General features: G+C 44.8%; 1 protein-coding gene across 1 annotated transcript in view; it reads right to left on the bottom strand.

Annotated features, from left to right (window-relative positions):
- Window positions 1-6,793: 6,793 nt before the first annotated feature.
- Window positions 6,794-13,996, bottom strand: part of PPM1F (protein phosphatase, Mg2+/Mn2+ dependent 1F) — a 40,919-nt gene continuing 33,716 nt past the window's right edge. Inside the window, exons 6-7 of the mRNA XM_083418334.1 lie at window positions 13,231-13,324; window positions 6,794-7,388 (exon numbers count right to left, since the gene is read on the bottom strand). Of these exons, the coding sequence (XP_083274460.1) occupies window positions 7,021-7,388; window positions 13,231-13,324 (462 nt within the window). The 3' untranslated portion in view covers window positions 6,794-7,020. The remainder of the gene's footprint in view (window positions 7,389-13,230; window positions 13,325-13,996) is intronic.

Raw genomic sequence — 13,996 nt, 5'->3', positions numbered from 1 at the left:
GCATTTAGCTCTCCAAAGGCACTTTGCTGTGGGATGAGAAACCTCTGCGGCCTCCAAGATGTCCCTGGACTACAACTCCCATCATCCCTAGCTAGCAGGAGCAGTTGCCAGGGATGAAGGGATTTGTAGTCCAACGACAGCTGGAGAGCCAAATTTGGGAAACACTGTTCTTATGCCTGACTCGTGCACTGACTACCAGTGAAACGGAGGCCTCTCTATCTGGCCTGTGGGCCTCCACTTAATACTACCCCTTGAGTGTTCTTGCCTGGCTAGAATGTGTCCCTGGTGCCTCTGAAAAACAGAGAGGTGTATGTGTGTAGAAACTAGGATATAGGAAGCTTGCTTAGAAGGGAGGGTGGTTCACAGACTGTGCTCCCTTTCTAGTCGTAGAGACCTGGGCACAAATGAGGGTAAAGTACAGCGTGAGTCATCCTCTGCCACCCAGCACCTGGCAAAGAGATTTTCAGGATGCTGCCCACCTCACCTGAAACATGACCGCTTTGGCTCAGGTGATGAAGCCAACAGGCAAAAGCAGGCACTGCCAGAACACGGAGAGCAAAGCCCACGTCAAACGAGGGCAACTTTCTTTCTAGAAGTTTTAGAGCTTTTTGCGAAAAAGATTCTAATTGCTTTGGGAGCGCATGAAAAAGAAGCGAAGCTGTGGGGGGTTTGGGGGTGGGGAACAGAAGCAAGGCATCATCCCACTCTTGAGTGTTCCACTCAGTGTCAATGATTAAAGTCATTGCTGTGATTAATGATATTCAGCTGCCAAATCTGCCGAAACAACCCCTTCGTTGTTCATCCTATCAGAAGGAAACCTGCAGTATCAAGCCAAGCCATCGGCACCCTTCAGGAAATTCATTTACAGCAGCAGGCTCAGGTGTGTGGCAGTACTTGCATGTACCCTTGTGTGTGTGTATCATTTCTGTACATGCAAGTACTGACACGCACACATTATTTCTTGCACGCTGTATTTGGGAAATGCCCTAGGATTGACAAACACATGGGCATCTATATGCTTTGAGAACTCCCTACCCCAAACCTATTTAAGACAGTTCTGATCATCTCTGCCAGCCGCCTTGTACCATCCAATGTCTCTATATAGCTATATTTATCAGATTCACCCTCCCAGCATAAGATTTCTGGCTTCCTCCAGTGCTCTGCATCTCTCGATAAGAAGCAATGCATATGTAGCTCTATTTCCCAGCCCACCTTCCTTTCAAAAGCAGGCACTAATAATTCTTAAATGCTTTCCCATCCCTCCCTTACCACTATTAGAGGGTGGATTTACTTAATTTTTTTTTTAAAAAATCCCCTCCCCCATTGTTCTAAAAATTGTTCTGCGCATTCTCTTGCTCTCTCAAAGGTTCTGCAAAACACTGCATGTCAAACAGATTAACAGGATGTGACAGGAAGCCTTTTTTCCCTTGGGAAGGAAAATGTCCCTGTTTACACCAGTAAGCTATGCATTTCTAGTTTATAGACCAGTGGTGGCAGGTCCATCTAGTATATTTGACTTGATTAATATTCCTTTTACAAGTATACATATATGGGGTTGGAATTTATAAGTGGCTAGGCCTCATTGAAATATATAAGAGTTTTGCCATTTAGTTTCGGTGGGAATGGGGATTGCTGCCCAAGGCTTTTCAAAAGGACACCACTCCAATATTTTGCTTGAAGAGTACAGTGAGGATTTAAATGGTCAGTGAGTTGAGGATTTAAATGGTCAGGGGGAAGCCTTTTGGTGTGGAGTTCGATCAAGCAATTTCTCAAGAAACAACAACAGATTCCGAAGAAAAGAATCCGTGTTTTTCAACTAAAATGTACTAGTTGTTCTGCATCACATTTCCAACCTGTAACAATATCTACCTGACACATGCATTGAGTGTGTGTATGTAACATGGCAGAGGTTATGTGTGCATTTGTTTTTGGCTCCAACTCAAAGTTAGTGAGCATCGAGCTTAACCTTGTGTGGGAGCAGCATGGAGCAAAGTAGCTGTGAGCTGTTCCCAGACCCCACATGTTTGTGTGGTCCCAGAAAGCCAGGGATGGGGAACCTCTGGCCAAATTTGACCTGGCATGGGTCCTTATTTTGCCTTTGAGGCCGTTTTCCACAAACCAGGGCCACCTGGTCCCTGCTTGATGTCATCTGTGGGCTAAGTAGAGACACGGCTGGATCACCCAGGTGACTGAGTTTCCCATGGGGAACTCCCACTGCACAACCAATTCCCGAAGAAAGGAGGTTCGGCTTACTGTAAACCAGGTCAATGAGTCAATCCTTAAAGTCCAAGAGACTTTATGGTGAGATATTTCAAATACTGCAGGTTCATTAAAAAGGGTAAAGGGACCCCTGACCATTAGGTTCAGTCGTGGACGACTCTAGGGTTGTGGCGCTCATCTCGCTTTATTGGCCGAGGGAGCTGGCGTACAGCTTCCGGGCCATGTGGCCAGCATGACTAAGCCGCTTCTGGCAAACCAGATTAGTGCACGGAAATGCCATTTACCTTCCCGCCAGAGCGGTACCTATTTATCTACTCTGCCCCCAGCAACACACAATATCTCGTGTTCTTTTTAAATCAATGTTTCAGAATATGGAACACACATTGAATCCAAGAGGCACAAGAATCCAAGAGGCACAAGGCACACACACTGGAACAAGGCAGGATCAAGCGTGGGTCCCACCAGTCACCCCCTCCCCCAAATGGTTTCCTATGTTAAATGACACTGGAATTAACCACAAGCAGGAACGGACAACATTCAGATCCTGAACTCAGGTCTGTATCCAAAACAGTGCTAAATTAAAGTCACTTAGCGGTGTACTTATTCTGCTTGCGAAATGTTTCGCACCTGTGGTTGTTAAAGAGAACACTTATAATATAACAAGAATTTAATTCTTATACCCCGTCCATCTGATTGCGTTAGCCCTGGGCAGTGTCCAGTAAAATGCAGGACTGCTTTCAGATGTCTATGAAAAGGTATCTAGTTGTTTAACTCTTTGACATCTGACAGGAGAGTGTTCAGCAGTGCAAGTCTGACTACCAAGACAGACTTGGTTCTATAAGCAGGTTGCTGCTAATGCTAGATGAGTTTCCTCTAGTGCAATTGTTGCACGGGATTCCTGCTCCACAACATTAAGAGCCCTTGTGCTATTGGACAGGGTATGTTGGGTACAGTCCTTGGGTTCAAACTGTACGTTGCAATGGCAGGCCAGCTTCAATCACATATGAAGTGGGAGGGATGTATTTTAAAAGCAAAAGATGTGTGCGGATGAGGGGTGCCAAACGTTGCTCCCTCCTTCAGTATAGCTCCTTTGAGATACTTGTCTTCCAGCTATGCTCATCTCTGGAATCAGAGTGCATTTAGAGGAAAAGGAATTTTGGATATGGGCTGTGGGGTGTGTGTGTGTTCCGCTTGTGTTCCCTTTTGTGCTTGAAAACAAAACCAACCTATTTGATTGGAACAGAGCCAAGTTTAAACAAACAGGTCTGCTGGCATCATGGGTTGTTTGAGCCTCAAACAGCTGTGCTTTGATTGATGGTATAGAATTGTAGAATTGTAAAGTTGGGAGAGACCACCAAGAGTCATGCAGGAATCGCAGCTGAAGAATCCCTGACGCCACCCAACCTCTCTTTAAAAATCTCCAACAAAGGAGGGCCCCACCACCTTCTGAGGGAGTCTGATTCACTTTCGAATAGCTCCTAGGTAAAGGTAAAGGGACCCCTGACCATTAGGTCCAGTTGTGGCCGACTCTGGAGTTGTGACGCTCATCTCGCTTTATTGGCCGCGGGAGCTGGCGCACAGCTTCCAGGTCATGGGGCCAGCATGACTAAGCTGCTTCTGGCGAACCAGAGCAGCGCACGGAAACGCTGTTTACCTTCCCGCCTATTTATCTCCTTGCACTCTGACGTGCTTTCGAACTGCTAGGTTGGCAGGAGCAGGAACCGAGCAACGGGAGCTCACCCCGTTGCAGGGATTCGAACTGTTGACCTTCTGATCGGCAAGCCCTAGGCTCTGTGGTTTAACCCACAGCGCCACCCGCGTCCCTGCAGGTTCATTAGTCCTCCTTTAAAAAGCCACCCATTTGCCTCACCAATCTGCAGTACTTCTGGCAAACTGGAAACCTTCCCAGATCACAAGAGAAACCGAATCTGCTCTATTAGGAGGCCACTATTAAAGGGCAAATGACACACCTCTCTTAGAGAAGTTTCTGCCCCCAACAACACACAATGTCTTGTGGCAGGAGCAGGGACCGAGCAACGGGAGCTCACCCCGTCGCAGGGATTCGAACCGCCGACCTTCTGATCAGCAAGCCCTAGGCTCTGTGGTTTAACCCACAGCGCCACCTGCGTCCTTTCCTCTCGCTAAAGGGGCAACCGAACATTTCCTTTAGATCAAAATCACACCTTCTTGGGAAAGCTTTTAAAATAGCATGCCCCCCGCAATAATATTTTAAATGAAAAGGTTCTTGCCCACACCAGTTTCTGCATACATCAAGAAAGCCTTAAGTGCTTTACAAGTATTTAAATTAACATGATAGATCACCTCTTCAAAATGAATATAAAAACTAACACTTCACACATCATGACAGAAGAAGCAGCCCTTTGCATCTGTGTCAGAATGACATATGGCACTTGAGAATGGCCAGTTTTAAATACCAGTGGCAAAAAAAATAGCAGTTATATACATCTAAATCCTGATATAAATAAAGTTTTGAACATAACACACCTTAAAAAAGTCCTCAGCCACAGAAGAGTATAAAAATAATAAAATACTAAATGTTATATTCACAATGAGATGCACATAACATGTTCAAACCAGCCCATTGTTCTTAACATGAAGGCATGGTCTGCTTATCTTAGCTGTAGTTTGTTAACCCACCTCAGTCAACTATCTATGGTTTGCCTGTGGCCACCAAACCAGAATATGAAACTATGGATTGAAGTTGGCTTACAAACTTTGGCTTGCTCTAACCATAGTTTCTTGCTACGCCTACTATCCTGGCGTAATCCTGGATTATTTTGGTGCCCCTCCCCAGATAGGATGTGTGGCAAGAGTGGTTAGAAAATGAAATCAACATTAGGCGGAACAAGCTATGGTTAATTTGCTCATCAGTGAGACTTACTTTGGTTTGTTCCAACAAACCATGGATAAAACAAACCATAGCTTAACACGCCATGTGAACCTGGCCAATGTCTTTTCAAACCAGATGACAAAATATTTTGTCCTTAGTACTTAATAGGCACCAGTAGGATGGAAGGGTAAAACCCTGAAAAGCCATTGAATGCTGTCTCCTTGTACACTCAATGGAATGGATAAGGCTCAATCAAGAGTTGTGTTTGTGAACTGGCTGCAACCCACTGCATTTAAATTGCCTCCATGACACTAATGGTGTTTACAAGTAATGGCACCTTCTTATAGACGTTTCCTATGCTGATAGTTTGGTACGTTAGTAGGTATTATTTTCGGAAATGCATTTTCCATTTCAGTATCTAAGCTCCCTTTCTTCTGAAGCCTAATTAACATGTTCTTGATATTCCTTAGTAATATTTTCTTTGGTATGCAATGAAGAGAAGGGGACGTCAGCTCTTATGCAAGACAATATTGTGATGTTCCAGTATCTGGTACTTTGTTTAATACTGAATCTGTCCACAGCAATTCACTCATCTTTGGTGAGGGTGTGGTAGCTTATTCACGCTTATCATTAAGTAGCATCTAAATGCAACCCCCTTGAAATGATATTTAAAATTACCGTATTTTTCGCTCTATAAGACGCACCAGACCATAAGACACACCTAGTTTTGGGGGGAGGAAAACAAGAAAAAAATATATTCTGAATCTCAGAAGCCAGAACAGCAAGAGGGATCACTGCACAGTGAAAGCAGCAATCCCTCTTGCTGTTCTGGCTTCTGGGATAGCTGCACAGCCTGCATTCGCTCCATAAGACGCACACACATTTCCCCTTACTTTTTAGGAGGGAAAAAGTGAGTCTTATAGAGCAAAAAATACAGTATTCCAGAGGGTTCCGAGTATTGATCTTTAACATACAGTATGTTATTTTACCATCTGCCCAAGAGACAGGGATATGAATGGGCAGGCTTAAAACTACTTCAAAGAAGTAAATGCAAAACCACCAGACTTTTTGAGGCCCTGTGTCTGAGTTGTTTCATGTCAGGCTTTAGATGGGGATTTGCATGACTGAATGCTCCTTCATTTAAAAACAAAACAAAACCCTCCACACAGAATACTGTTGTGTCAGAGACCTAGTCCGCACTCAACATTAAAATAATTTTTTTTAAAATGAACTATCATTTCTTTGTGGTATACAAGCCTTTTTAAATTTCCCTGCTCCTGCGTCATGCACAAGAGGAAACAAGTCACATGAACCGAGCCTTACAGTTCATTTCCTCCACACAAACCATTAGCCAATGTTGGTTCTGACTTACTGCTCATGGTTTGTTTGGAGGAGACAAACCAGGTCATATCAAGTCAAACTCTGGCTTCATTTTCTCCTCTGCAGAGCGCAGTCCGGAAAGCACTCATGGATGTTAAACCATGTATTATTTCAAACTGTGGTTTACCACTGTGATGAAATGCAGCCAGAGAGAAACAAGGTTAGAAGCCTTCACTCAGGTATCGTTTAGCTGCATCTAAGAGGGCTGTTGGATTTTAATTTTTTTTTCTTTTTTGCACGAAGGGACATTCAGTTATGCATTCCCTGAACCTGCAATCTAAAATGGTACTATCCAGACACTGGCCGGAGCTTTGGAAGAACCATAGACCAGACCCATTGAAATCCATAGGCATGACTAGTTTAGGTCCACTGATTTCTAAAGGGCCTACTCTTGAGCAGCTTAGTTGAAGACACCCTGGGTTTTGAAATACTTAAGCTCTTGAATCTTGTCTGCCACACAATAGCTTTCATTTTCCAGTGGTAAAAGGATTCCCACCCCTATTTGAATTTGCTTACGTTTGGATGTTGTGCTTTAAATGGATTTGATAGTCACCCTTTTGTCTTCCATTTCAATGGTTCTTCTCGGAGCTGAAAAAGTTAAAGAGTGGGTTCCCTGTGCAGTCATCAGCAGAGCAGCTTCTAGGGTCTCTGAGGCAGTCGGACATGATGTCTTTGGGCTCCCTTAGAAACACCACCAGGACAGTGATGTTGTCAGTGGATCCACTTTCCTTTGCGGCCGCCACCAGCCTCTCCGCAGTCTTGAGGCCGTCCCCTTTGTTTTGCATTAAGTGCTCTAGAACATGGTCCACCACCTCAAATGGCTGGATGGTGTCAAAGAATCCGTCGCAAGCGAGAAGCACATAATCTTCGGCACCAGTTAGCTCAAACGACGCACTATCGGCACAGCCAGAGATATAAGGCTTTTGGAGTGGGTCGCCTGAAAAAGCAAGCAGGAGAGAAGGAAGTAAATTACCATACGAGGTACAAAATCCCAACCGCCCCATTCCCTTTTCTGAGCCGTCAACCTTTGCCTCTGTTTAAGGCGAAGCTCTAAATCAGGGTTTCCCAAACTTGGGTTTCCAACTGCTGTTGGACTACAACTCCCATCAACTCTAACTAGCAGGGCCAGTGGTCAAGGATTATGGGAAATGCAGTCCAAAAATGGCTGGAGACACAAGTTTGGGAAACGCTGCTCTAAACCAGGGGTGCCCAAACTTTTTTCAAAGAGGGCCAGATTTGATGAAATGAACATGCGTGAGGGCCGACCAATGTTGTTGGCCCCCAAGACAGACTTTTATACATGCCTGCTTTAAACCAAGGGTGGGTGATCTGCATGCCAAGCCAACCTTTGCAACCTGACAAGGCCTTCCCACAGCTGAGGAGAAAACATTGCAAACTGCAGTGCAGGGACAGTGATCTTGTGTATATTTATTTCATTCCAGGTATCTGTATACTACTTAATATTCAGAATTGCTGAGTGGTGTACTCAGAAAGTTAAAAACCACACGAAGATGAAGCACAATTAAAAATCATTCAAACAAATAAGAAGCTGGAGGGGGGGGTTAATCTTCCCACCCTGCCCCACCCCAGGTCTGCTAGCACTTCTGATCCAATGAAGGGCACTTCTCTGCACTTCTCTATTTTAATGGGAAGGTAGTCAGATAGGGTGGTGGTTCGTATCCTCGCGACAGGGTGAGCTCCCGTTGCTCGGTCCCTGCTCCTGCCAACCTAGCAGTTTGAAAGCATGTCAAAGTGCAAGTAGATAAATAGGTACCGCTCCGGCAGAAAGGTAAATGGCATTTCTGTGCGCTGCTCTGGTTCACCATGCTGGCCAGATGACCTGGTCATGCTGGCCACATGACCCGGAAGCTGTACACCGGTTCCCTCGGCCAATAAAGCGAGATGAGTGCCACAACCCCAGAGTCATCCGCAACTGGACCTAACAGTCAGGGGTCCTTCTACCTTTACCTTTAGTCAGATAGGGAGAGTCATCTTCGTGCATCTATCTCTCCATTCAAACCTTCTCCTTAGCACACCAAACAGGTAATGGGCTGGAAGAAGCATAATTTATCCTTGCTAGGATGGAAAGAAGTCTGCTCTGCTTTTCCCCAGCAGAGAAGGCACTGGAAAGCAGGGGTTTGGCTGTCTATCGCAAGTGCAGTCATTGCTTGGAAAGAGTTGTCTGTCTCTGTGTGTGATCAAATGTGGTGCATGGAAAAAAGAGCGTGTGTACATTTGCATGCACCCCAGTCATGCCACAGGCATCCACCCACAGGCCTCTTGGGGAAGAAATTGTTGCTGTAAAGGTCTTTCAAAAATCCCATTGCAGGCAGGTGGTGAACCAGGACTACAGAGCTAGAACTGAAGGTTTTCCGTGGATAAGTGAAAAATCTTGTTGATCTTCCCGAAGGGTTTTTTTTTTAATAAAAAGCTTCCCTTGAAATCCTTAAATGTTTTGCCTAAGCAGGAACCTGTAGATTTTGCCTTGATTTACATTTGCTTTAATGTAACTCCTGGGGGGGGGGAGAGAAACATAGGAAAACAGCATGGCTTGAAGGAGTTCCTGTGATGAACAACATGTCAGCCAAGGACCGATATTTTTGTGCCGTTTTCTTTATTTTTCTTTACTTAAAAAGAAAGAGAGTTTCTGGGCACCTCTGACTCCCCACTTCCAACAGCCTTCCTTGTGTTAGGCAGTAAGATGGATGGGAACTTCTGACCAACCCCCTGTCTAACAGGAAGAGACTTTAGGCCCCGCCTTCCTGGTTCCCCTACCTCACTGTCAAATCCCTTCCTATCTCTGAATTATGGGAGAACCATAATTTGTGATAACTACAGATTAGAATCCCAGCCGTTGTTGAAGCTCCCAAAGATGCAAACTGTGGATCAGAACTGCTTGTCTGATTTTGTTTTCCCTCCTCTCGGCACACTGTTTCATAAGCTCCTAAGTTCTCTCTCGTCTCCATGGTGCAGCAGCTTCGAAGGCAGAGCAACGGCAGTAACTATGCATTCTTAATTCAGGAATCGCGCCAAGCCAAACTTAGCACTAACCATGGTTTGCAAATCTCTGTCAAACCATAGGTTCCAATCTTGGTACTGCAAACCAGGCGTTGTCAGTTCACGCAAAGCTTCCTTAGCCGTGGTTTGAAATGGCGTCTTAAACGAGTCCCAGAATGCGGCTGCAGTCCTCCGGCTTATTATTCTGTTTTCCAGGGCACTTCTCAATGCAGTGATATGAATGTTGCAGCAAATGGTTCTTCCTCTTCACACACAGTTGGAGTCTGAAAACTCTGAGTCTTGCTTTGCTGTAGGCAGCGTCATGTCTAATGTCTAATACTGGCAAGGGAGTAGATTTTCACCAGTGAGATACTGATGAAACAAACACACCCACGTACATATAGAATTATTTTAAATGTTAAAGCCCATTATTTTGCATTTCTGTCCCCCAACCCCCGCAAGAAGGTTAAACACGTAAAATATGCAACTACTTGTAAAAGCAGTTAATCAAAATTAAGGAACGCTTCTATGAATTAATTTGGAAATGCCTCTGGTTTGTTTCCCCTTCTGGATTTTTTTGTCTTTCTTGGAAGCTTTGGTACTTTGCTGCTTAGAATCATAAAATTGCAGGGTTGGAAAGTAACCCCAAGGATCATCTAGTCCACCCCCCAGCAATGCCATCACGCCCCACCCCGCCCCATCGTAATCTTAGTTTAAGACACATTCTACAATTGAAGAGAAAAGTAAAAAAGGACTTCTGCCCTAACGTTTAGAGAAAGGTGTGTTAGTTGGATAACAAAAAAATATCAGTGCGGTGTAGTTTAGTGGTTAGGCATGGGTAGGCAAACTAAGCTCTGGGGGCTGGATCAGGCCCAATTGCCTTCTCAATCCAGCCCACGGACAGTCCACGAATCAGTGTGTTTTTACATGAGTAAAATGTGTCCTTTTATTTAAAATACATCTCTGGGTTATTTGTGGGGCCTGCCTGGTGATTTTTCATGAGCAGAATGTGTGCTTTTATTTCAAATGCATCTCTGGGTTATTTGTGGGGCCAACCCCCACAAATTCGTTCATTTGCCCCCCAAAAATATAGTCCGGCCCCCCACAAGGTCTGAGGGACAGTGGACCGGCCCCCTGCTGAACAACTTTGCTGACCCCTGGGTTAGTGTGTCTGACTAGGAGCTGGGCACCTAGAGTTCAGATCCCCACTCAGCCATGAAACTGACCACGAGCCAGTTGCTGTGTCACAGCCTAAGCTACTTCACAGGGTTGTTGTGAGGGTAAAATGGGGAGGGGGAGAACCATGGATGACACCCTCAGTTCCATGGAGGAAAAAGGGGGATATAAAAGTAATAACAGAAGAATTAGAGCATGGTGGGAAGGGCTGGGTGTTATGTTGCCCCAAACCAGTTTGAAGTAGATATTGTGATACAGTTTCATAATTTTTCTTGGCAATATATCGTGAATCATGATGTGTGTTAGGGCTGGCTTTCCACAGATAAATATTCTGATATAGCAATATACTATGAGGTCTGAAATAAGGACATAATCATGTAGAAGTGAATGGGGTAATGTCACAGAAACTACTACTACTTAGGGATCTAAAATTGATACGATTTTACTTTACCTATAACATATTGTTGCAACTGTTATTTTATAGTACAGAGCAATAGGGAATCACAAGAGAAGCGATGATTGGCTTCACGGTTTCCCCCTTATCATATATACATCTATATCTATAACACACACACACACAATCGCCATGTTGAATGTTATGAAACCATTACTACGATGTGGACTTCAAACCAATTTTTTGATTCTGTATCGCTATACTGCCCAGCCCTAATGTGTGTGTGCTATGCAAAAATAACAATGTGGGGAAAACTGTGAAGCCAGCCAATGCCTCTCTACATAGTTCCATCTTGATTTCAGACATCGTGATGTATCGTGATATTGAGCTGGGTGATATATACCACAATGCTGAAAACCAGATACCGCCCAACCCTAATGGTGGGTCACTTTCGGGAGACCATGCCAAAACTGTGGTGCCTATTGCTTCACACATACAGTGGTACCTCGGGTTACATACGCTTCAGGTTACAGACTCCACTAACCCAGAAATAGTACCTCGGGTTAAGAACTTTGCTTCAGGATGAGAACAGAAATCGTGCTCCGGCGGCGCAGCAGCAGCAGCAGGAGGCCCCATTAGCTAAAGTGGTGCTTCAGGTTAAGAACAGTTTCAGGTTAAAAACGGACCTCCGGAACGAATTAAGTACTTAACCCGAGGTACCACTATAGTCTTATTCCCAGGAGCATAGAGCAGGGCTTTCAGATAACTCACGGAAGGAGGCAGTTCACATGGCAGAAACAGGAAGCACTCAGCATGATAATCAACATTTATCAAAAATTGACCTAGGATATTTATTTATTTATCAACGCGGGTGGTGCTGTGGGTTAAACCACAGAGCCTAGGACTTGCTGATCAGAAGGTTGGCGGTTTGAATCCCTGCGACAGGGTGAGCTCCTGTTGCTTGGTCCCTGCTCCTGCCCACATAGCAGTTCAAAAGCACGTCAAAGTGCAAGTAGATAAATAGTTACCACTCCAGCAGGAAGGTAAACGGCGTTTCGGTGTGCTGCTCTGGTTCGCCAGAAGCAACTTAGTCATGCTGGCCACATGACCCGGAAGCTGTATGCCGGCTCCCTCGGCCAGTAAAGCGAGATGAGTGCCGCAGCCCCAGAGTCGGCCACGACTGGACCTAATGGTCAGGGGTTCCTTTACCTTTATTTATTTATTAAAACACATTTTTATATTACATTTGGCCCTAAAAAAGCTTCCCCCCCCAACAGCATTTTGCAAAAAGTTATCGAGTGAAGAGGGGAAACGATCCACGACTTCTCAATAGGAGTGAATGCTTGAGCCATTTCAGGAGGCACAACTATTATTATTATTATTTATTATTTGTACCCTGCACATCTGGCTGGGTTTCCCCAGCCACTCTGGGCGGCTTCCAACAAAGATGAAAAATACACTAAAATGTCACATATTAAGAACTTCCCTGAACAGAGCTGCCTTCAGATGTCTTCTGAATGTCAGGTAGTTGTTTATCGCTTTGGCATCTGATGGGAGGGCATTCCACAGTGTGGGTGCCACTACCGAGAAGGCCCTCTGCCTGGTTCCCTGTAACTTGGCCTCTCGCAGTGAGGGAACCGCCAGAAGGCCCTCAGAGCTGGACCTCAGTGTCCAGGCAGAACGATGGGGGAGGAGACGCTCCTTCAGATATACTGGACCGAGGCCGTTTATAATAAAATAGTTTTACAGCTGCTTCGAGGAAGGAGCTGCAAGAGCAGTATTCTTCGGTGTGCACTGTCAGGTTTGTGTTACTATGGCAATGTACCACATGGAACAATTATTAATGTAGGTGCAATAACGGCAGCGATTCAGTCCAAGGTTAGGAAAATGCTGCAGTGTCTGTTGGTAAGAAAAAACACACAAATGGCCTTGTGCAGTTAGGATATGGCTGCTTTTGTCTTGCTCGTTACAGATTTCCACAAAAGCCCTGCAGTATCAAACCATTCCCTGTGTATGTGTTACTTGTGAAGTTTCTAGCTGTCAAGGCTGTGCTTTGAAATAACTTCCAAACTGATGCGGAACGCAAAGTTGTGAACGGCGGTAGAACAAACAACTGTCGCCCCATCACACTTACATGCTGACAATATTTCATTAGAGCTAAATATGGTAAATGAACACATTAGAGCTGATGTTCTTCAAGGACATGGCTTACCGATAGCTCTGGAAACAGCAAGGGTTCCATTGACACGCCAGCAGTCCATGTAGATAAGGCAACCTCCTAAGGCTTCTATGCGTTGTCTCTCATCCTAAATAAACAACAACAACAAAAGCTCACTAAATCTATAGTTGTAGGTGTGACAGGCACAGGAAGCACAGTACCAACCAGCCTAGGGATATAAGGAGCCAGTAATTTCTATGATGATGATAATATAATAATAATAATAATAATAATAATAATAATAATAATAATAATAATAATAATAATAATAATAATTTATTACTTATACCCTGCCCATCTAGCCAGGCCTCCCCAGCTACTCTGGGTGGATCCCAACACAATATTAGAAACACGATAAAACATCAAACATTAAAAACTTCCCTAAACAGGGCTGCCTTCAGATGTCTTCTAAAAGTCAGATAGTTGTTTATTTCCTTGACATCTAAAGGGCAGGCGCTACCACAGAGACGGCCCTCTGCCTGGTTTGGAAACGGACTGGGAGCCAATGTAGGTCTTTCAGGACTGGTGTTAAGAGAAGAAGAAGAAGAAGTTTGGATTTGATATCCCACTTTGTCAGTACCCCTAAGGAGTCTCAAAGCAGCTAAAAATCTCCTTTCCCTTCCTCACCCACAACAAACACTCTGTGAGGTGAGTGAGGCTGAAAGACTACAGAGACGTGTGACCAGCCCAAGGTCGCCCAGCAGCTGCATGTGGAGGAGCGGGGAATCGAACCTGGTTCACCAAATTATGAGTCCACTAC

This window comes from Podarcis tiliguerta (genome assembly GCF_965153285.1).
Source record: "Podarcis tiliguerta genome assembly, chromosome: 16".
NCBI lineage: Eukaryota > Metazoa > Chordata > Lepidosauria > Squamata > Lacertidae > Podarcis > Podarcis tiliguerta.
The sequence above is the reverse complement of the archived record's forward strand: the minus strand, read 5'-3'. Positions and strand labels throughout refer to the sequence as shown.